General features: G+C 43.5%; 2 protein-coding genes across 7 annotated transcripts; one reads left to right on the top strand and one right to left on the bottom strand.

The window, feature by feature from the left end:
- Positions 1-7,083: 7,083 nt before the first annotated feature.
- thtpa (thiamine triphosphatase) lies at positions 7,084-9,880 on the bottom strand. 5 transcript variants are annotated; one of them, XM_029529184.1, is made up of 5 exons: positions 9,600-9,877; positions 9,373-9,466; positions 8,700-8,769; positions 7,365-7,847; positions 7,084-7,216 (listed from the first exon to the last, which is right to left on the bottom strand). In XM_029529184.1, the coding sequence occupies exons 3-5, from the start codon at positions 8,767-8,769 to the stop codon at positions 7,110-7,112; spliced, it is 660 nt and encodes a 219-aa protein (XP_029385044.1). In that variant the 5' UTR covers positions 9,373-9,466; positions 9,600-9,877; the 3' UTR covers positions 7,084-7,109. The 5 variants fall into 5 exon arrangements, with proteins under 5 accessions (XP_029385044.1, XP_029385043.1, XP_029385045.1 ...); XM_029529183.1 differs by having other exon boundaries at positions 9,585-9,877; XM_029529185.1 differs by lacking the exon at positions 9,373-9,466 and having other exon boundaries at positions 7,365-7,844; positions 9,711-9,880.
- Positions 9,881-9,917: 37 nt separating this feature from the next.
- zfhx2 (zinc finger homeobox 2) lies at positions 9,918-20,210 on the top strand. Of its 2 annotated transcripts, XM_029529180.1 has the most exons (5): positions 9,918-10,029; positions 11,741-11,899; positions 12,757-12,817; positions 13,096-17,282; positions 17,549-20,210. In XM_029529180.1, exons 1-5 carry the CDS (start codon positions 10,024-10,026, stop codon positions 17,984-17,986), a joined length of 4,851 nt encoding a protein of 1,616 aa, XP_029385040.1. In that variant the 5' UTR covers positions 9,918-10,023; the 3' UTR covers positions 17,987-20,210. The 2 variants fall into 2 exon arrangements, with proteins under 2 accessions (XP_029385040.1, XP_029385041.1); XM_029529181.1 differs by lacking the exon at positions 11,741-11,899 and having other exon boundaries at positions 9,989-10,029.
- The last annotated feature ends 428 nt before the right edge of the window (positions 20,211-20,638 follow it).

Here is a 20,638-nt window from a genome sequence, read left to right on the forward strand (position 1 = left end):
CGTCTTCTCAACTGTTTCTATGATTGTCAGCAGAAGTGCGTGAGTCACAGGCTTGTCCTGCTCCTCGACAGATGTCTTTGTTTTCTTATTTGGTCGAGGACTCTGGAGACTCCCCTTGTTTTATTAAATCATCCATAGCTCCAAGCTGTGTCCCCAAGACTTTGCGTATGTATGTGTGATCCATGAAATAGTCCAGAACACACACAAAGAATTCTGACCTTGTGGTCAAACAGGTAGCTGTTGGTGAACAGATGAAGAAGCCACTCATCAAACTCACTCCTTTATCATGCAATTTTGTGAATCTGGCCCAGTTAACCAATTAAGTGTGTTTTACCAGTTCATAAGTGTAAAAAAAAAAAAGTTCAATAAATTTAATTCTTGCTCGTCATGTTACAGAGCTACACACTGATATCTCACCTGCAGCACGCCATGCCCCCCCAAAACTCACACCGCATCCATTTATTTTTTTATTTTGTGTCTGTGCAAGATTTTTCGTCCCGCGCAACTTGCTCTGGCATCCAGCAAAATTAGAACTCTGCGCATCTGTTGCGGAGGGCTGCCAGATGCCAGAGCTGTTCCGGAGCCATGACGCAGCAGAGCCACAGCCAGTGGAATTTGGGGGTTAGTCCAAAAATTTTCAGTTCGACTTCACCCAAGCTAACGTGTTTACATGTACTTTAAAAGTCCAGTTTTCGGTTTTCAGACTGACGCTACAATTGTTTTTTAGGCATCATGTGAACGTACTTACTGACTCTTGTATAAACGGCATTCATCGGTTTATATATCGTCGAGGTCAGGTCTCACAGACTCAGTGAGAGTACTAAGAGAATCCTGAGCCTGAACCACAACAAAATTTAGAAAGCACTGTTGCACAAGGGGATAGAATGGAACTTCAATCCTCATGTGGGATCCCACCATGGAGGAACATGGGAGCAGATCATTTGTCTAATTAAGAAAGTCCTACATTCAGCTGCAGTCTTTGGATGATGAGTGCTTTCGTTCCATTCTTTGTGAGGTTGAGTTCATTCTGAACAAAACAATTTGATGAGCCGAATGATTTGGAGGCGCTCAACCCCAATGATAATCTCTTGTTGAAATCCAAGCCCCTTTTTCCTCCTGGACTTTTTCAGCAGAGTGATATATATAAAAGAAAATGGAGACAAGTCGAGTATTTATCTGACTAATTCTGGAAGCGACAGGTCAGAGAGTATCTTGCGTCGGAGGAGGTCTCTGTATGTATATCGACAGCACATGGGCCACACAATTCAAAGTGCTCCAGAAAATGCATCAGAGACTATGAGCTGATGACAATAAAGAATCAGCGGAAGTCATAACTGACTGTTATAACGCGCTCTCAGCCAGTGTTCACTGTGGGGGACTTTAACACATGTCAGCTGTCACCTCATCTCCTCACTCTGCAGCAGTGTGTGACCACACCCACTCGCAGACTGGATCAGTGCTTCAGGAAAATCCCTGACGCATTCAAGTGAGTGAGCTGGCCTCCTCTTGGAAAGTCGGATCGCAATGTCATCCATCTCCTACCAAAATACAGACAGAAAGTCAGATGTGAGAAACCTCATCTGAAGACAGTACAACGATGATGATGGAGAGAAGCTCAGAAATGGTTTTGACATTACAGACGGAAGTATGTTCTTTGACCCTTGCACTGACCCACATGACCTGACAGACATAATCACATTGTATATTAAGTTGATGACAGTGTCCTCACAACTAAGATGGTTAGGGGCTTTACCAGCAACAAACCATGGCTCTCAAAGGACCTTAAAACCTGTTTAAGTGAGAAAAAGTTGGCGTTTCTCAGAGGAGAAATGGATTTACTACGGGAGAAAGAGAAAGAGTTTAGGCGGAAAGTTTTAAGATAGAGCAGAGGTTCTGTTCAGGCAATGCAAAACAAGCTTGGGAGGGATTAAATGTCATGATTGGAAGGGAACAGAAAAAACAAAGTGTAAACATAACAGAGTGCAGCAAATTTGTCAATGATCTGAACACCTTTTATGGTAGGTTTGATGTGACGGATCACAAAACAGTCAGTAGCACCATCGGCGATTAGATAGGAAGCTATGAACTTATCTTGTTTTCTGAGGAGAAAGGGGGTAGATGTCTCTCCAAAATCAAACCTACTAAATCTCCTGGGCCTGATGGCCTCAGAAGAAGTGTGCTTAAATCATGTGCACAGCAGCTTAGGGGGGTGATTACTCAGCTGTTACAGACCTTGCTGAATAGTTGCACCTTTCTTAATCAGTAGAAACAAATCCACAATTACACCTGTACCCAAAATCTCCAGGTCTATGGCCCTACGGCCCCCTATGAATGGTTTTAAATACTGGAGCACCACAAGGCTGTGTACTGCCGCCGCTGTTCTCAATTTACATAAATGCTATGACTATGGATGTGAAAAATATTAAATTGTTTAAATATGCAGATGACATGGCTTTTGTTGGTCTTAAATAATCCCACACATGTGGAATCTTATTTTAGACAGGTCTGTATTGCAGGACTGGTGCCAATCAAGTTACCTGGAAATTAATGTGGCCAAAACAAAAGAACTTACAGTATAATACAAACAAAGGGAGTTACTAATAGTTACCCCTGTTGTTCTCAACAACCAGACAGTGGGGGTTGTGGATCATTTCAATTATTTGGGCACAATCACTGATCACACCCTGAGCTTCAACAGGCATTTAGAAAGAGAGCAAACCAGTGACTGTTCTTAATTAGGAAACTGAAGAGCTTTAGTTTAAGTAGACACATACTGGAAATGGTGTCCGTTTCCAGTATGAGGTCTTGTTGAAAGTCATGTCATGTCATGATCTGTTTTGTATAGGAATGCACTGATAACACTTTTTTTCCAAAATGAGTAGTGTACAAGTACTTGCATTTGAGTACTCACCGATACTGATACCGAGTACTTGCGCCATTACACATACAGTTACATTGAATTTTTTTCCCACAGATATCCACAGATGTTATTTGAACCACATTCCTCAGTATGAACAATATAGTATGACCATATACTGGCATTCAACGTGCTTTTATAAGCATGGCACTGCCACACATACTGTAAGATTTCAGTAAAACTTGTCATATAGTGAGTACTGGCATTTAACAAAAGTGCTTTAAACATGGCCCTGCCACACTGCCAACATGTTCAATTAAGTTGCTTGTGTTGTCAGCAGTAGAGTTTTGTCCCTCCTCTCGACAATATTGTTGGACATAATTTGCATTTTTGGCAGCACGGCGGCATAGTGGTTAGAAAAGCAGTAGAAGATGGATGGAATGGATAATTTGCATATTTATTAATATTTTACAGTGGGTTACATGGTGTTCACATAATTGGCTTACAACTGTTTTTTCAAGAATTTGGGAAATTAAAGGGAAGTTAAATATAGGTCTATAATTAGCCAAAACATCTGGATCAAGATTAGGTTTTTTGAGGAGGACAAGGCTGTGGTACATACCCAAGAGATAAACTCACATTGATCAGGTCCAGACTGTACATGTTAATTAGTGGGAAAACATCTTTAAATAGCCTGGTAAGGACTGGGTCTAAAAACAAGTTGATGGTTTAGATGATGAGACCATAGAAAGTAGCTTGGAGAGTTTTAAAGTTTTAAAGAACCAAAATATAAAGCCAAACTTACAGTTGATTGAAAAGCTGCTGCATTTGATAGTGGACTACTGCCAACTGTAGGTTAAAGCAGTTGAATTTTGGCTCTCATTGTTATGATTTTATTAGTTAAAATAAACCCCATAAAATGCTATGACTCTCTGTCAGCTTGGCTACAGTACTGAAGAGAAACCTGGGAATGCTCTTTTTCTCTTTTATCAATGCTGAGTAGTAGGAGCTCCAGGGAATGCATCGGGGAGTTTGAATTCAGTCTGTAAATGAAAGTATGAGGAAGTATAGTTGAACTACACACAAATACACAAATGTAATACACAACCATACATTTTTCAGGGAGCGTTTTCATTGTTTACACCCCCAAAAGAGGAAAAATACTTAGCACCCGATTGAGACCAAGCCACACTTTCTGGTATATAATTGGTTTGGGTTTTCTCAAAGCTTTAGGGCAAGTAGCAAAGCAAAATTTTGACAGAAGAGGGAGACGAATAAGAAACACGTGGGATAACAATAGAGCTATTGCTTTAGGAGTCCATTAACTCTGTGCAGGGCCCCAAGGCACTAATTAGAAAGTTTCATGACAAAAATTTGGAGAGTGCCATGGCAGGGACAGAATGTGTCTGTGTATGTCTGTATATCTGTGCATGTCTCTGTGCCATAGAAATGTATGAACAAAGTAAACAACATTGCCTTTAATGCATTACGTGATATATGGCTGTGTTGTATCTGAGCCAGTGGCTGTCAGGAGAAACCCGCCCACTCTACCCCTCCCCACCCATACAAGAATAGTGTCTTGTATGGACTCATTCAAGTTCCTGGGACCCACAATCTCCCGGGACCTGAAGTGGACCTCCCACATAGACTCTGTCAGGAAGAAGGCCCAGCAGAGGTTATACTTTCTGCATCAGGTGAGAAAGTTCAACCTGGCTTGGGAGCTGCTTGTCATCTTCTATATCGCCATCATCCAGTCTGTTCTCTGCACTTCCATCACTGGCTGGTTTGGACCAGCTGCCAAACAGGACAGGAAAAGACTGTAACGGACTATAAGTTCTGCAGATTCATTGCGGCCAACCTGCCCTCTATCCAGGACCTTTACAGGGCTAGAGTCAGGAACTGGGCAGGTACCATTGCTGCAGACTGCTCACTTCCCTTTGGTAGGCTCTACAGAGCTCTGTTCGCCAAAACCACCAGATTTAGTTTCTTCCCCCAGGCTGTGTTTCAGATCTCCCCGGAAGGCCAACTGACAGTCTCATGAACATTTGAACATTTGCACATTGCAGCACTATTGTACAATATTCCACAGCAAATATTTGTAATATTTCTAATTTAATGTATATACTGTATATCTGTTTATATATACATTTTCTCTTTATTTATTTTTTTTATTTCTGTCTTTCCCTTGTCCAAGTTTGAAACACCTGTGATCAGAAACCTTTATTTCCAAAGTTTAAAAGTACAAATTGTCTGAATCTTCCTTAGAGAGACTAAGTGCAACAGGCTTTGGTGCACCAGCATTGACACCAAAAAGTAGAACTGTAGAGTTGTAGAGTTGTTTTCTGCCATCGGCTGTAGTAATCCTCCTTACTGGTGTCATAACCATGTCCTGTGTCTCTGGTTGTGGTAGGCAGGGTCTTCGTGCATCCAGGGGCAGAGTCCAGGCCTTCCCCGGGTGTGGGGGGGGGCTGGCAGTGTGCTTCAATGGCTGGCCTTTGTCGGTTAGGGTGGTGAGCCTAGTGGATTCACTTGGATTTCCACCTTACCTGTGGACCTCAAGACTACCACGAGTGACCCTCCGGCTGGGGACTGGGCCCTCAATATACCACTCTTCACCCACCACACACTTTGCTATTGCATATATAATTTCTCACAAGTATATTTAGGCATACAATATACATCATACATGAGATTTTAATGAAATACACCTTGGGGATTTTCCTTTTCTGGAACTATTATGTTCTACACCCTCCCTCAGGATCTACTCTGACGTCAGGAACCTTTTCTTTAAGCACGTTCAATTAAATATTGACCAATCAACAGGATTTGTACTTTTAAAAGTAATCAAGAACAGGATTCATTCTTACACGTAGCATGATAAACTTGGGGACATTGTAACATCTGTCTGTCTTTGTTGCTGTACAAATCTTTCAGCAAAAATTATTCAACACTCTCTATATATCTTGGGCCATGATGTTCAGTGGGGCTGCAGTGGCCCTCTAGGTTTGGCATCTCTTGTGCTCTTTCACTCTGGGTGGTGGGCAGGGGGAGTCTGGCCCCTGACTCTGGTCTTGGGTGATGGACCAGCCAAAAATAGGCAGCATTGTTCTCTCAACCTAACACTATATGCCCTATCTACACTTCATTGACTCAGTTCCTCTGTTGGCCCACTTTCCCTTATCTAGACTTCCGTCTATCCAAGGATCTACACTGAAATTGTCTGGACTCTCATAATCCTGAGGAGGGTGATAAGAAAAGCACAGCAACCTTCACGCCACTTTATTGTACCAGCAGCGCCTGCTTCCTTTTGCCTGCCTCAATCCTGTTGCATCTTGCCTGTCCTTTGTTTTCCACTAGATTCACTGTGGTGTAGCACTCTCCTTCGTGTCATGCAAGTGTAATTTCACTCTATGAAGATCAACAAACTAGCTTCCAGGGAGGTTTTGATTATTTCAGAGACAAGGACTGAAATAATGAAAACATTGACCTGCAAGACAAAAAGTTCATCAATCTCATAAAAATTTGACACAACTTGTGTTGTTAAACTATGTTGGCAAATGCAGACCAAAAATAATAACTCTAGACCTATTATATGCTCGTATAATACTTGTAAATGAACTAATAAATGAAGAACACATCTCACTTTGAAACAGCTAAGCAGCCAATTGTTAAACTACTTTTGCTGCATTAAAATTGTGGAGGGCAAATATATGTGGCAATTCTTACTGTTCACCTCATTTTGATGTAAAACCCTCAAATTAAAGCTGAAAATCTGCACTTAAAGCACATAAGCACATCTTGATTGTTCCATTTCAAATTCATTATGGTGTTACGCGGAGCCGAAATGCTGAAAATTGTGTTATATCCAAATATTTTTGGACCTGACGGTATAATTTTTTGTTTTTTTTCTGAGGGAAATATGGGGAGGACAAGAACCTGGTAACATGAAGACATTGTACAACTTACTTACTTACTTAAATCATTGTGAAATAAAAGGATATTAAAAAAGAAAGAAAGGGTGACAACAGACAACAAATGCCACATATGTGAAGGGGTCAGTGTTCTTTTAATGAAAGTGACTGATGGTATGAGGAGAACATATGACAACAGCTCAGGGTCTTCTCCTGTTTGACAAAAAGTTTCAGCTACTCTCTGAGTGACTCAACAGCTATAGGACCATTTGTTATTAGATTTCCTGATTAAATAATCACTCAATTCACAGATACAACTGTGCACATATTTATCATTATACTTATGCTCTCAGGATATGCACACTCAGTAGTTTTGCGTAGTGCTCAGGGAGATTTCTTTTGAGGTAAACATTCATTTTTCCTTCAACGCGCTGATCTGCAGTGAGCCCTGGGGAGAAGAGAAGACATATATGGTATGAAAGGGTTATGATGACAAAGGAGTAATTAATCAACGCCAAATGATACTGAACATATTAAAAAAAAACATTACTTGGATTGTATTAAATAGCTGACCAAGAGAACAGCTTGGGACTCACCCAGCTTTCTAGCTGTTCTGTCGATCCTCTCCAATGCAGCATGCACATCTTCTCCCTCTGTAATGAGCATCTCCAACTCCCCCACATTATAGCCAAAATCAGCTTGGTCCAGGTCTATCTTCACCTCCTCCTCTTCTAAAGTGAATGACTGTCGCACCGTAGTGAACTCTGCAAAGCACACTAGATTGACTCTGCTGAGCCAGGAGTCATCAAGGCATGTGACACCTGTTTCTGTATCTCTGATGACATCCTTCACTTTCAGCTGGATTTCAGGCTGACTGGTTATCTCCTTGTAACAGGTTGACACAGCTGCTGTCTCACTTTGCTCTCCGCTCTTCTCCTTTCTTCCACTGACTGGCACTAGTGGATACTTAAGCTCCCAGCACTCTTCACGTTTACGCAGCCACATGTCTCTCAAAGTGAGGTCAAACTGGGGGGTGTCAAAATACTGGTCGCGAAACTGCTGCTTACCAACAAGCACTGCTGAAAAGAGGTCAGAGGAGTTGTTAATTTGAGTCAAATAGACTGACAATAATACTTTTTGTTGCGCAGGAGATAGACACAGCAACCCCAGGGATCAGTGTAACTCATCAGTGTTTCTCAAATAGTAGGGCGGCTCGGTGAGCCCGGGGAACAGACCCAGCGTACGTTTTGTACCAAAACAAAACGTAATTGTACTACCGCTACAGTAGGTGGCAGTGGCGCTTTCACACCTACATGTGGTGTGCCGTTAAACGGTGTAAGACGCTGGCAGCTGACAGCATGAAGCCAAATAAATGAATACAGCTTTCAGACATTTTGCCACTAATCCTGTGAGACTACATCAGTTTTTTTTATTTAAAGAAAAAAAATCTGCACAATTTATTTTATTCCTTTTCTTTTTGTAGGTTAAAGTGTTTTATTTATTGTGCTCCGGAAGTACTGCTGCTGATAAATTTAACACTGGAGGCAGACGCTGGATGATGCCAGTTACCCTCTGCACACTGTCATCAACTAGAGGAGCCTGTTCAGAAGCAGGACTGATATAATGTCCTTCAAGCCTGTAGGCCAAGGATGTGACTCATGCTTCAGGCTGTACAACTCCTCATCTCGGGGGCTCAGGTGATGGAGCGTGGTAAATGTATGCAGGATATGTTGTACGCTGCTATATTTTCTTTGCTTGTGATGTTCACTTGCTGCTGGTATCTTAAGTTCCTGGAGGGAGACTCCCATAAGGATTAATAAAGTTTGTCTGTCTGTATCTGTGCGTGAAATATTTACTGCTTCCTGGGGGTAGCAGATTACTGAAAACCACTGGGTCAACTCAATGACCACTCTGACAGGCAACAAACATACCCCCGCTCTCCTCCAGCATCTTCAGAGTGTTGGCACTGCACATAAACTTCCTTTCCACCTCCACAGTCATCTGAAACAAATTAGGAGGTGAAAGTGAAAAGAGGTCCAAGGCAGTCTGATATAGTGAGAAAAAATAAATGTTATCACTATATCAGAGTAGGTGTGAGTGACACATCTATTTGACCTTCATAAATATATTAATTATGTATGTTCACGACATTACAGTCCTTTTTTTCCCCTCCCTTTCACTTTGAATGTCATTTTTGCCCCATGCCAGAAGAGCACCTGATTTTACATTTTACATTTCTTCTGAACAATTGTAGCGCTTTCTACCCAACTGACCAGGAGTTGACAGACACTGGTCAGGTATTGCTGTAAGACTTTGGTAACCCCCGGTGAAATTAAATGATAAAATATCACGTATGGACGTGCACGATGATGCGCAATCCAATTAGTAAAATGTTATGATTATCTGTCGTAAGATTTCATTTCCGGTCAGGGAAGCTTCTGGTACAGCCTTTTAGACTTAAGTGTTAAATAGAATAACGTCTTCCTATGGAGGTTCGTACGGCACATTCTTGCTGCAGTCCTACACGAACTCAAAGTCAGAATCCACAAACTGAGGTACAAAGTGCCTTTAAACAGCATGGACGTAGCATGCAGCCTCACGCACCTCAGACACCAGGCTCTTCTATCCACGTAATTCGGCACGAAAACCCTGATAATGCATCCATCAGGACGGCTCCTACACGTCAGCAAAGATTATTCTGCACAGGCGCAAGCAGAGACACCTATGAGGGCGTTAGGAAGCATCAACCCTATCCCAGTAACGCAGGAGCATATACATGGAGCAATTTTAATCCGTCCTTCGTCATCGGTGTTTACCCCTCAGACTCTCACCGACCGCTCACAGAATAGTCCATACACCTCTCCCTTTGCGCCCGCGTCCACGGCTTCATAGGGTGGTTAGCGCTCTGACACTGCCAATGTCTTGTTTTCTTTCTCATTCACCATTAATTTGAGGATGAAGAAGGCTTAATACTGGAGGGAGGCGGTGAGAGTGCTCTCTGGACCTCGCATAGTTCAACAGGACTCCTTCTCTAATCAGTCTGACATAGCAGTGATAGGTGGGTTATATAAGGCCTCGTCTCCGTGTACCTCTGAATATCAGCAGCCAGCCTCGGGGGGAGCTGTGGTCTGTTTACTACAGGGAAGCGGGGAGGGGGAGGGCAGGAGAGAGAAGAGGAGAGGGAGGGCAGGAAAGAAAACTTTTCACTTCTGAGGAGCCACAGAGGAAGCGTGTGCGCGTGCTGGAGCGGAGACCATGCAGGTAAAATGCATTAGCTAATTGCTCTCAACTTAATTAAACGTCATCGTGATCGGTTAGTTGTGCCACTCCGCGCTGGAGACTGGCCTGTGACTGGAAGTGGATAGAGAGACGACGGACCGAGTCTCCCTCTAACCCGATCCTCGCAGAAATCCAACATAAAACCCAAACTTTTCCTGCCTCTCTTTTCTTTCTCTTGCTCTATCGACACCACCCCCATCGTTGGGCCGATCGCAGCGCCTGCACTCTGGTCTAGGGCCAACAACTGAAACGGTTAAATTATAGTGTATATGGACATGTGTTGCACCAAAGCGTAAAAGGTGTTGATTTGAGCTGTCGGACGCGTCTGAAGGGATCTGCTGGGCGTGGGGGGGCACTGTTTCTAACACATCTGTGAACGCAGCCACGTTCGTTAATTAGACGGCTGTGGTCGGTGTAGGCCTCGGTCTACACTGAGCAGCGGAGCGGCGCTACATGGCCACTATTACTGGGGCACGGAGATAACTCAAGGCCGAGGTTTGTAACCTGAAAATTAGGAAGTGTTTTTGTTTTTTAATTATTATTATTTTTCATCTTTGGGAACCACTCACTGTGCTGGAACAGCAGTTCCCACCTGGACCGGACAGTGTTTGTGGGGGAGGGGGCAGTTAATTACTCGCCTGCTAAAAGCTAGCTAGCAAAGTCACACGGTTGTTCTGTCTTGTGGATTGTGAATTTAACGTAGAAACGCCAGCCAAGATAAAGTGACGCATCTAGGACTAAAGTGGGGGTGAAGGGGGGGGAGTGGGGAAGACTTTCACTGCGGGATTATAGCCTCAAAACTCCCAGCTCCTCCAAAATACCTCTGTAATGCGACGATTCACCCACTGTTAAACCTAGCTTACTAGCTAATTGATTCATCTCTGGTTGGCATAGCTAATTACAGTTCTCATTAATTAGCCAATCATGTGTAAACAGGCGTAGGTCAAGCGCTGTTTCAGCATTGAGTTATGAAAGTCTTGACGATGAGCATTTAAAAGAAGATGGTGAACAGATGCAGCTGTGTCGAAACATCATGTGGTGATATACCAGTACTAGACTGCTAATTGGCATGAGAAGGAAGTGAGAGCTGGAGTTGAAGTCGTATTGACAAACTGTTCTATTGCAGCACCGATTTTAAGTCTCGGGAGCTGAGGGGTCTGCTCCAAGTTATCAAAAACTTTAAAATGATCTGAATTTAGAATGAAGTTAAAGCTTGGTCTGAACTGGAGGGCTCTGTCATTGTTAGCCTTTCTGCTTCTTCTCTGTTCTTTGGCATTTCATAAACATTGTGTACACAGGTGATACAGTGACAATAGATATGTCTTAGATTGGCCTCAAGGTCTAGAAAATAGATTTTTGAAGTGTTAGAGCTTCGTGTGGGACAGTCCTCTGCATTAGCAACAGTTGCATTTATGTGTACTCATTGTAGACATAATAGTGGGAACCAGCTACCAGAGCATTCTTAATGTTTAAAAAGGTTACAGCAATGAAAGACTTGTAGGAATGAGATACTGCTCTGGGCTCAGTTTTAATTAATACAGCGATGAGTTCATGCAGTTAATGCCAGTCCCAGGGTGAAGCTGTGAAATGGTAGTGGTGTAGTTTTATCAAAGATAGTCCTGTCTTCTGCCGGTGAAGTCTTGTGCACACAAATACACATTGGAATCCTCTAATATGCTCTTGTATTTGTCAGGAGGAGTCTGGTGAGACAGTGAGCAGAGAGAGCAATGGGGTGGCAGAATGGCAATGTCCCCTCTGCCAGAAAGGGCAAACAGACAGATCCTCCCTCTCCTTGCATCTCACTGAGCAGCACAGCGTTCTTCCATCTTGTATTGACAGACTACTGGACATCGTAAGTGTAGTTGGGCAAAATGTAGGTCATACTGCCCCACCCCCACCCCAAAAAACCCCACCATCCCACCACACACACATGCACACAGGTTGTACACACTGTAGACAACTGAAAGTTTTACAATTGCAGCAGTGTTGGACAATGGAACAAACCTTTTAGTGGCAAACAATTTTTGTAGCTCATGAAGTTTATTTTTCTGCAAAATGACAATTTAATTTGATGTTTATTTCTGAGGCAGTTAAAAGGTACCTGAGAATTAAATTTCAAAGGTGTCTGTTAAAAATTGACTGTGGATAATCAACCCTGCTGGCAGTGAATAAAGTAGTTTCTTGGAAAACCTAATATGCTGAAAATCATGAACCTTGTTAAATGAAGATCAGCTAAAGTCACTTTTTGTGTTCCTCTGTCCACACTTTTAAGCATTTGATGAATTCAAGTGAGGATGCTCACTGATAGATGATCATACTTGTTACCGCACGCATAAACAGAGGCACACAGGTTATATTTGTGCATCAGAACATCTCATATTCAGTCAAAACTGTTCCTCCAGTGGTTGATGATATGTCATAGTGATGTAGCCTAACCCTCATCTAATCTATTTTAAAAGAATGGAAAATGTTTAACCTGAGTAAGGTCAGCATACAGGGGTGTTTGCTCATTTAACTGTTTAATGAATACATGTGAGTACTGATTGATTAGTAGTGACTCAATGACATTTCAGTATTTGTTTACAAATAAAGTAAAATAACAGCTGACTGCTCAGAGCTTAGATGATATATGATCTTAAAGAGCCGTTGCAGAAAGAAGTTTACCAACTTTTTTTTTTTTTTTTTTTTTTTTTTTTTGTCTCTGTCCAGGCTGTTCTGAAACAGGTTTCTTGTGGAGCTGTGGAGGATACAGGTGCTCAGAGGTGTGCAGGTAAGGAAAAAGCAGGAAGATGTTTTTTTTTTTTTTTTTAGATAACGACATGACCATATTAACCCATTGATTGGTTTATTGTTTTATGTGTCAGTAGTATTATGGGTTGTTATGGGCTTTAAATCTATTCAAAGGTGTATATGAACCCACTTTCATAGTTTGCAGGAATTTACTATTCGACATTGTCCCTGATGGGGTTGAATGGGTGAGAGTCGTTGATATGGATGTTTTGTGTATGTCAGCACATAAAATTTTTAATTGTATGTTCTTCCTATCAGATGCTGATCCTTCGCAATTGAAGCAAATTAAAGACGATGGTTCAGTGCCTTGCCAGTTGAGCAAGAGTTCAGACGCTACCCAGACCGTGGCAGATAAAGAGATGGACAAAGAGAGAATACCGGAGCAGGAAGGAGGTGATGGCGAGTCTGAGCCAGAGGATGAGGGAATTCAATTCATAGGAGCCAAACAGCTAAATGCAACTGAAAACACAGAAATCCCAGATACCAGTGAAAAGACAGCTGGTAAGAAAGGTGTGCCAGCTGAAAATAACCCTCGCTCATTCAAATGCAATGCCTGCCTGGAAACCTTTCCCAGCAGAACTGCCCTAAGTGTCCATTACAACTCTGCATCCCACATTCAGAGGATGACAAATGGTTCCTTAAAATCAGGTGGTGACAGTGATCTCCCAACACCCCCAGTCTCTGTCCTGTCTCGGCCATATATATCAAACAAACCATACCAGTGTGCTGTGTGTCGAGTCTCTTACAATCATGCCATTACCTTAGAGAGCCATATGAAATCTGTCTTGCACCAGACCCGCAGTAGAAATGCTGGAATTATTGCACAAGCTGCAAACAGCATAGTGGCCTCTGCTGGTTTGGGATGTAGTGCCCCCACTGTTTCAAGGGCTGTGGTGACCACATCTGTGACTGGATCGAGTCAGTTGGTGACCACCACCAACTGTGTTGGTCCTGGGGCTGTAATGGTGACAACCACAAAAGAGACAGAGCTGATTCAGAACTCCTCAGTCGCTCCTTCCCTCCTCGCCTCCCCTGTGGCCTCAGCACAGGCAGTTTCAGCCTTCCTCACCCTCCTCACATCAAGTCCCAACACCCTCTCACATTCCCTCCTCCCCTCCTTGTTTGCAGCTGGTCCTGCCCCTGGTGCTGCCGCCCATCAGCTTGTGCCTCAGCCTCAAATGATCATGCCCTTGATATTGAATGGGCTGCAAGCCCAAACCCAGCCGCATCAAGAGGGCCCACCAGGCCAGCTCCTTACCCAATGTGTGCCATATGTAGGTCTCAGCGCAGCCCAGCAGGCCCTTCTAACCCAAAGACTTAACAGCTTACAGAACCAGTGGCCCTCTGCAGGAGTTCTAGCAAACATGCAGGCCAGACTAGAAGAGCAAAAACAGACTGTCATGTGTGAGGGAGACCAAGAAAGGCAAGACAGTGATGAGGAGACAACTCAGATGAAGGATGGGGATAATGATATGATGCAGAAACGGAAGGGAGAGGACAGTGAAGAGTCTGTACAGTGTAAAGACTGCAAGGCTGGGAATAAATATGACAATGCAAAGGCACACAGAAATGGCACAACAGTTGGAGATGGAGCCACTTTTCAGTTGGACCTGGAAGGTGATAAAGCAGTTAAACTGAATCTCTCCCCAGTAGGCACAGAGAGGAGCCTCCGCAATAACAATCTCTCACCTTCTGTTTCTTTGCCCAGCAACTCCACCCTCAGTCCTATACAGCTTAACCTCACACTCAGTCCTGATTCTACTCCACAAAAATCACAGTCAGGCACCAGCCCTTGTGGCTCTCTGGGCACCCCAAAATCCAGCCCAAGTACAAATGCCTTAACTAACAACCAAACCCGGCCCCATTATAATACAATGGGGCTCATTTATCCAGACCTTCCAGTGCTCTCAGAGTTCCAGTCAGAGGTCCTTTGGGCCTTCTTTGAGTCACGTAGTGAGACCGATGCTGCAAGTCCTCCCCATGAAGACTGTGAGGCACTGGGCAGAGAAGTGGGGCTTACTGAGGAAGCGGTCCGCAAGTGGTTGACCAAAGCCCGACATGCCAAACAGAAACAACGGGTGACAGAGTCAGACCACCTGCAAGGCTGTGCAGCATTTACAAGGCAGGTGCAGAGTTCTGACAATGAATATGATGACGATGAAAGCTCACTTATCATAGCTGAGGGTGAGGATGACACTGAGGCTTCAGGGAGTCAGGCCATAGATTTGTCTAGTACAAAAGGGAAACGCAGGCCAAGAGATCTGGGGAGGGAGGGTCATGAAGATTCCTGCCTCACTTCTGACTCAGAAAATGAGGTCTACACCTCTGTCATTGTGTCTGATGAGGAAAGTCAGAATGGGTCTTTCAGGGGGGCACCTGAGAGTCCTGCAAAAGGGGAGGCACAGCGAGAGGTCCATGGTAATGGAGGGTCAGCTGGAGGAAAGGTTTTGCGCTCCACCACTGTGTTTCTCTCTGATGCAGAGGATGAGTATGAAGATGAAGAGGGTGGGGGGGGTCAGAGGGCCCGAAGGAAAAAACGAAAGGGGGAGTTTGAGCGCGATGAATTGGAGGTGAAGAGGGAGAGACTGGACCCAGATGTGGATTTAGAGTTGGAAGCCCAAGGGGATCCTCCAAGTTCATTATCTCATTCAACAGATCCTGAGATTTCAACTAGTGCTTTGCACTCTCTTCCATTGTCCCTCACCCACTATTCAACTCAGCTTCTCAGCCCCTATGTCCTCTCGTTGACTCCTTCAATGGTTGGAGATGGGAACAAGGTACCAATCTTTCCTAATCCACCAACAATCACACGCTTCAACTCACTTCTGTCACAGTCTCTCTCATCCCACAACCAGACCTCTCACTACCTATCTAATGGTGGTGACTGTGAGTCAGCTCTGGATCTCAGCATGGGGAAAAACAGCTTGAAGGCTGCCTCTGCCTCTTCATCTCTGGCTGATAAAATTGCAGCACAGAAGGGACAGCTGCTGGATGGTCTCGGCCTAAGGCCTACATCCAAAGGTCTGGTGGTGGTACAAGTGAAGCCTGAATCTGTTACTGCAATGCCTTCCTCAAACAACAGTACGAATCTTGTCAACTGCAACAACATGACAAAGTCAAGTATTTATATGAGAGCAGCAGACAAGATGAATTCTACATTACTAGAAAGGCAACGAGAAACAGAAAGAGAGAAAGAAAAGGAGAGAGAACAAGAACAGCAGCAAAGAAAGTCCAAAGGAAAACGGTATCGAGACATGCGACGTTCAAGGACGATTATTCAAGCTGAACAACTTGACATACTGTATGGCTGCTATTTCAAAGACCCAAATCCTGGAAAACATGAGTTTGAACAGATTTCAGAATGGGTCCACCTTCCAAAAAAGGTTGTTCAGATCTGGTTCCAGAACATGAGAGCAAGGGAACGAAAGGGTGAGGTTAGATTCATCAGCGATGGCACCTTGGCAGCAGTTGGCAAACCCCTCATCAAATTCACCTGGCCTCTCTCCAAACCCATCTTCTCAAACAAGCCTGCTCCAAACAATACTGGGTGTATTACAACTACTCCTATTGTGCGTACCCTCATGAAGACAGAGCGGGAGTCTGTGAAGGAGCTGAGTAAACCAGCTGTAGTCAAAAAACTGACTCCTGTTCCAATCAAGCCGAAGGAAGTTGTTTGTTCTACTGTAGTCTCCCCTGTGAGCAGCAGTACCTCTCCCATGCCAAAGACCAAGCTTGAAACCACCAGCAATGTCACCATGGTCAAAGTTGCACCCAAAGTCAACACCTCTGTCCTATTAGCTCCTCCCAAGGATCCAATCCTCATTGCCCCACGACCAGCCCAGAAACAGAAATTGGAAGAGGAGAGTGAGGAGGAAAAGACTGATGAAGAGAGAGACAATGACAATGAGAATGAGATTGGTTCTGGACCAGGGACCACTAACCGCATGGTGCCCAAGCTGCCCACAACTCCCATCAATAACAGGCCTCCTGCCACAACAGTTGTGCCACACAAGCAGAATGGGCTTAACTACTGGACCCCAAAAATCCCAATTAAGATCAACACACTATCAAGAGAACAACTGGCTCTGCCTACACACACACCCCCCCGAACCATCCCCCCTCCCCCCACCCCCAGCATTGCACCAGTCAGCCCAAATACACCCAGCTCTGCCAAGGTGGCAAGCCCCTCTACTCCAGTTGTGGTTAAGTCAAGTCCATCAGAGAGCAGCTTTCTACCACACTCATCCAGCCGTCGGCCACGCACTCACCTGTCCTGCCTGCAGCTGTCAATTTTGCAGTCTTGTTATGAGACCTGTGCTCACCCCAATGCCATGGAGTGTGAGGCTATTGGCACCGAGCTTAACCTGCCACTCAAGGTGGTACAGATCTGGTTCCAAAACACCAGAGCCAAGGAGAAACGCTGGAGGCTGCAGCAAGAGAAAATGGTAAGTGGACTGAGGCCTGTGTTTTATTGCAAATTTAGTCATACCAGTAACAGATGTGTGTATTCCTGCATGCCTGTCCTGATGATCATTTAATGCTGTGATAGAGTTCAGCCTTCAGCATCTTTAATCAATTAGTCTGAATGTAACTGTGCTCTAAGGTGAAGGCTGAACTGAACACCTCTTAACAATACAGGGAATGAAAACAAAGTTAGAAAGTGAGAAATTTTACAGGGTCAAATCATTGAGTATCTGAATCTCGCTCCCAGTCTCCTCTGTCAGGTGGAAAGGTGGACATGAGCTCAGGAAGCTACCTGCAGTACAACGCTCTCAAAGCCAATCGTCCCATCTTGCCCAAGCCAGTTCAGCTAACTGTCATTGAGCCTCCAACTTCACCTGTGTCCGGTCAGCCAGTGCCAAAGGAGACCCTGACAGGCCGGTGCGATGCCTGCAATGTGTCTTTTGAATCCAGGGCTGCAGCGAGGGCCCACGTCTTTTCCCCTCGTCACCTGGCTACCCTGAGAACCACTAACTTTGGCCAGCCAACAACACTAGTCAACAAGAATGGCACCGGAAACGTAGGACCTGGCAGTGCTGTGCTGGGCTCACAGGTCTCACACTCTGCTCCAATGACCAGTTCTGGTGCTGGTCCTGGGGGAGAGATGGATTTTGAGTCGCCTCCATCAACAGCCACCAGCAGCAGTTAGACTTGAAGACTTGAATCAGGATTGGTCTTCACACTGACTATAATTGGAACTATTTTGGTTCCTGACATTTAAAAAAAAAAAACAAAACAGATTTGAGCACTAATCCTCAAAAGCTAATATCATTTAGTTTTTGAAACCAGCTCCTCCTGCATCACTGTCCTTCGGCCAGCCTTCACCAACTGAACACATCCATTACCCTGATCCCCCACAAAAGCAGACTGTCTCCATGCTGCTTCATCAGCTGATGCCTGATGACTGTCCATCACATTCTGATTCTGACCCTGTGGTTATTGAGACCATACTTCACTGACCTTCCTTTCATCCTGAACTGTCTACACTAAAGACTGATTTAAGTGTTTCCTGTTTGAATGTGGACATTGGCCAAGAAACACTCTTTGGGAAAAAGATCAAATTGTGAACTTGTTTTCGTCTGCTTCTGGTCACCGGTAGAGCAGGCACAGCTCCAATCAATCAGGACTGGACATAACCGCTGGGAGATTACTATTGTCGTCTTCTAATTCGCTTTAGGAGTGTAATATGAGGTTGTGTGTTTTCACCTTGGCTATAAACAGAGGTACTTCAACATTTTCACGACAATCCAAACAGAGCAGAGAAGCTCGTGGGAAAATCGCACTTTGTACATGGTGTGAGATGTTTTTAAGCATTCTTGTGCTAGTGTCCTCATGAGAAGATGCACTAATGCATGTTGGATGCCTTAATATAAATCACATGTAATAAATTGATCCTTACTAGTCTGAAACATGCTTGAAGTGTGAGCATGACAATGAAGATGAGGCAGTGGGGATTGAGGGGAGCGCTTGATTTTTTTTTTTTTTTTTTTTTCCCCCCCTCCTTTCTTTTTTATGGGATCTGACTTTGATCACTCTAATGGTAAAGATCTTCAGATACTTGCTCCTTTTTTTTCTTTTTTTTTTTCTCCTTTTTTTTCCTTTTTCTTTTTGATCCTGTGGATTTCAGTTTTCTCCCACATGGCGGAAATCAGCTCCTGATTGCTTGGAGAATAAATATGACCCACTGTGAGTGTGTGTTAAGAGATACGACAGCCTTAAGAGGTAACACCATCAGGTCCTAATGTATGTTCGTGAATTCATCCACATCTGGCATGGAGGCTCAGACTGATATATTTTCCAGTTGAGTTTGCCATTTTTACTGAAGAGATCTCATTTTATTCACTTCAGTATTCATACAAGTAACAGTAGAAGCAATTCAAACCCGATTTTTGTGTAGGTCAAACTAAAGCTCTTTTATGTAAAGAAATGGGCTTGAAAATGGCCGTCCCTATGTGTCATGATTGTTGAACCCATAGCTGACGTGGAAACCAACTAAGGATAAAAGTGTCCTGAAGGGACCGCAAGATAAATTGAAAAACATTACATGACTGAGAGCTAATAAGATGGTGCTGTGTTGAAGGACACATGACATACTAAAGATGTTTTCCTTCAATTTAGGTTGTATATTAATGTTACTATTGATAGTTTTAACAAGATGCAAAACTAAAACATGAACTTTTGTAAAGAAATATATTAAAATAACTGATATTCCAAAGTAATCCTCCCTTTGCTTTCTGTCATTCAAAAACCAAAAAGCAATCTTGAGGTCGACAGAGAGCAAGAGAGGTCCTCTAAATGCAAACTGTAAAGAAGTCCCACAGCTTGATACCTGCACCAGTCCTTGTTTGCACACAAGCTGCAGAAGTTTGAGGTGAACACAGCCATGAACTCGACACTGACTCAAGACAGCCTTCATCAGTACTCAAGTGTTTCAAACTCTTTATTTTGTGTGTAAAGCAAGAACTGCAGTGCTTGGACCTCAAGACTGGGATCTCATGCACGCGCACGAATACACGCGGTGTTGCACTGTCCAAACTAGATAGGTTTTTATGGAGATCTGCTTTTTATTATTCTGTTTTGTCACTTTGATTATCACTATTGTTATAACTGTACTACTACTTATACAATTTATCATTACTACTCATCACTGTTCTGATTATTATTGATACATAATGGTTTTAAAATCCACCTCTGCTCAAAGAGTATGGTATCCCTTTGAATATTGAACAATAATAGTGGCAGTGTTGTTATGACTCGTTAGATTTTGATTAAGCTTATTTTTTTCCTCCTCACTTGTACCTGCCTTTTTTGTGTTTGGTCTCCATTATGCTTTTCTTTGATATACAGACAATAAAATCGGTTGAAGAACAATACACAACTGTCTAACTGCGGTGTTAAAATTTATGTTAACTGTGTGGTCAGGCGTGTTATAAATGCCACTTAATCATCTAAACGATGTGTGTCACGGGTTTAAAATAATTATATAAACAATGTTGTATGTCACATACACCTAGATAACAAAACAGCATAGCCTTTATTTAAAACCAAAAACCTCATTGAGTTGGTCGTCGTATTACACATGCGCACGGTTTTATAAGAGCACTGGATTTATTGGATCTATTGGAGCTGTCGTATCTCACAGGTCGTTTCTTACCAAGTCCAGGAACCTTGTCGATTCAAATGTAAATACGGGCAAATTTGTGGACACCATTTTCAGACAGAATGACCCTCGGGTGTCAAGTATGACACAGGCGCACTAACAAGTATAGATGACAAAAATATCGCTCGTCATTTAGTTGAG

This window comes from Echeneis naucrates, chromosome 20, assembly GCF_900963305.1.
Source record: "Echeneis naucrates chromosome 20, fEcheNa1.1, whole genome shotgun sequence".
Classification (NCBI taxonomy): domain Eukaryota; kingdom Metazoa; phylum Chordata; class Actinopteri; order Carangiformes; family Echeneidae; genus Echeneis; species Echeneis naucrates.

Coding starts and splice junctions, on each gene's coding strand:
- thtpa (XM_029529182.1), bottom strand. Junction 7,848..8,699: donor GATGCTGGAGGAGAGCGGGG/GTATGTTTGTTG, acceptor ACCTCTTTTCAG/CAGTGCTTGTTGGTAAGCAG. Junction 7,217..7,364: donor CAGAACAGCTAGAAAGCTGG/GTGAGTCCCAAG, acceptor TCTTCTCCCCAG/GGCTCACTGCAGATCAGCGC.
- zfhx2 (XM_029529180.1), top strand. Junction 11,900..12,756: donor TTGACAGACTACTGGACATC/GTAAGTGTAGTT, acceptor GTCTCTGTCCAG/GCTGTTCTGAAACAGGTTTC. Junction 17,283..17,548: donor GGCTGCAGCAAGAGAAAATG/GTAAGTGGACTG, acceptor TCTCGCTCCCAG/TCTCCTCTGTCAGGTGGAAA.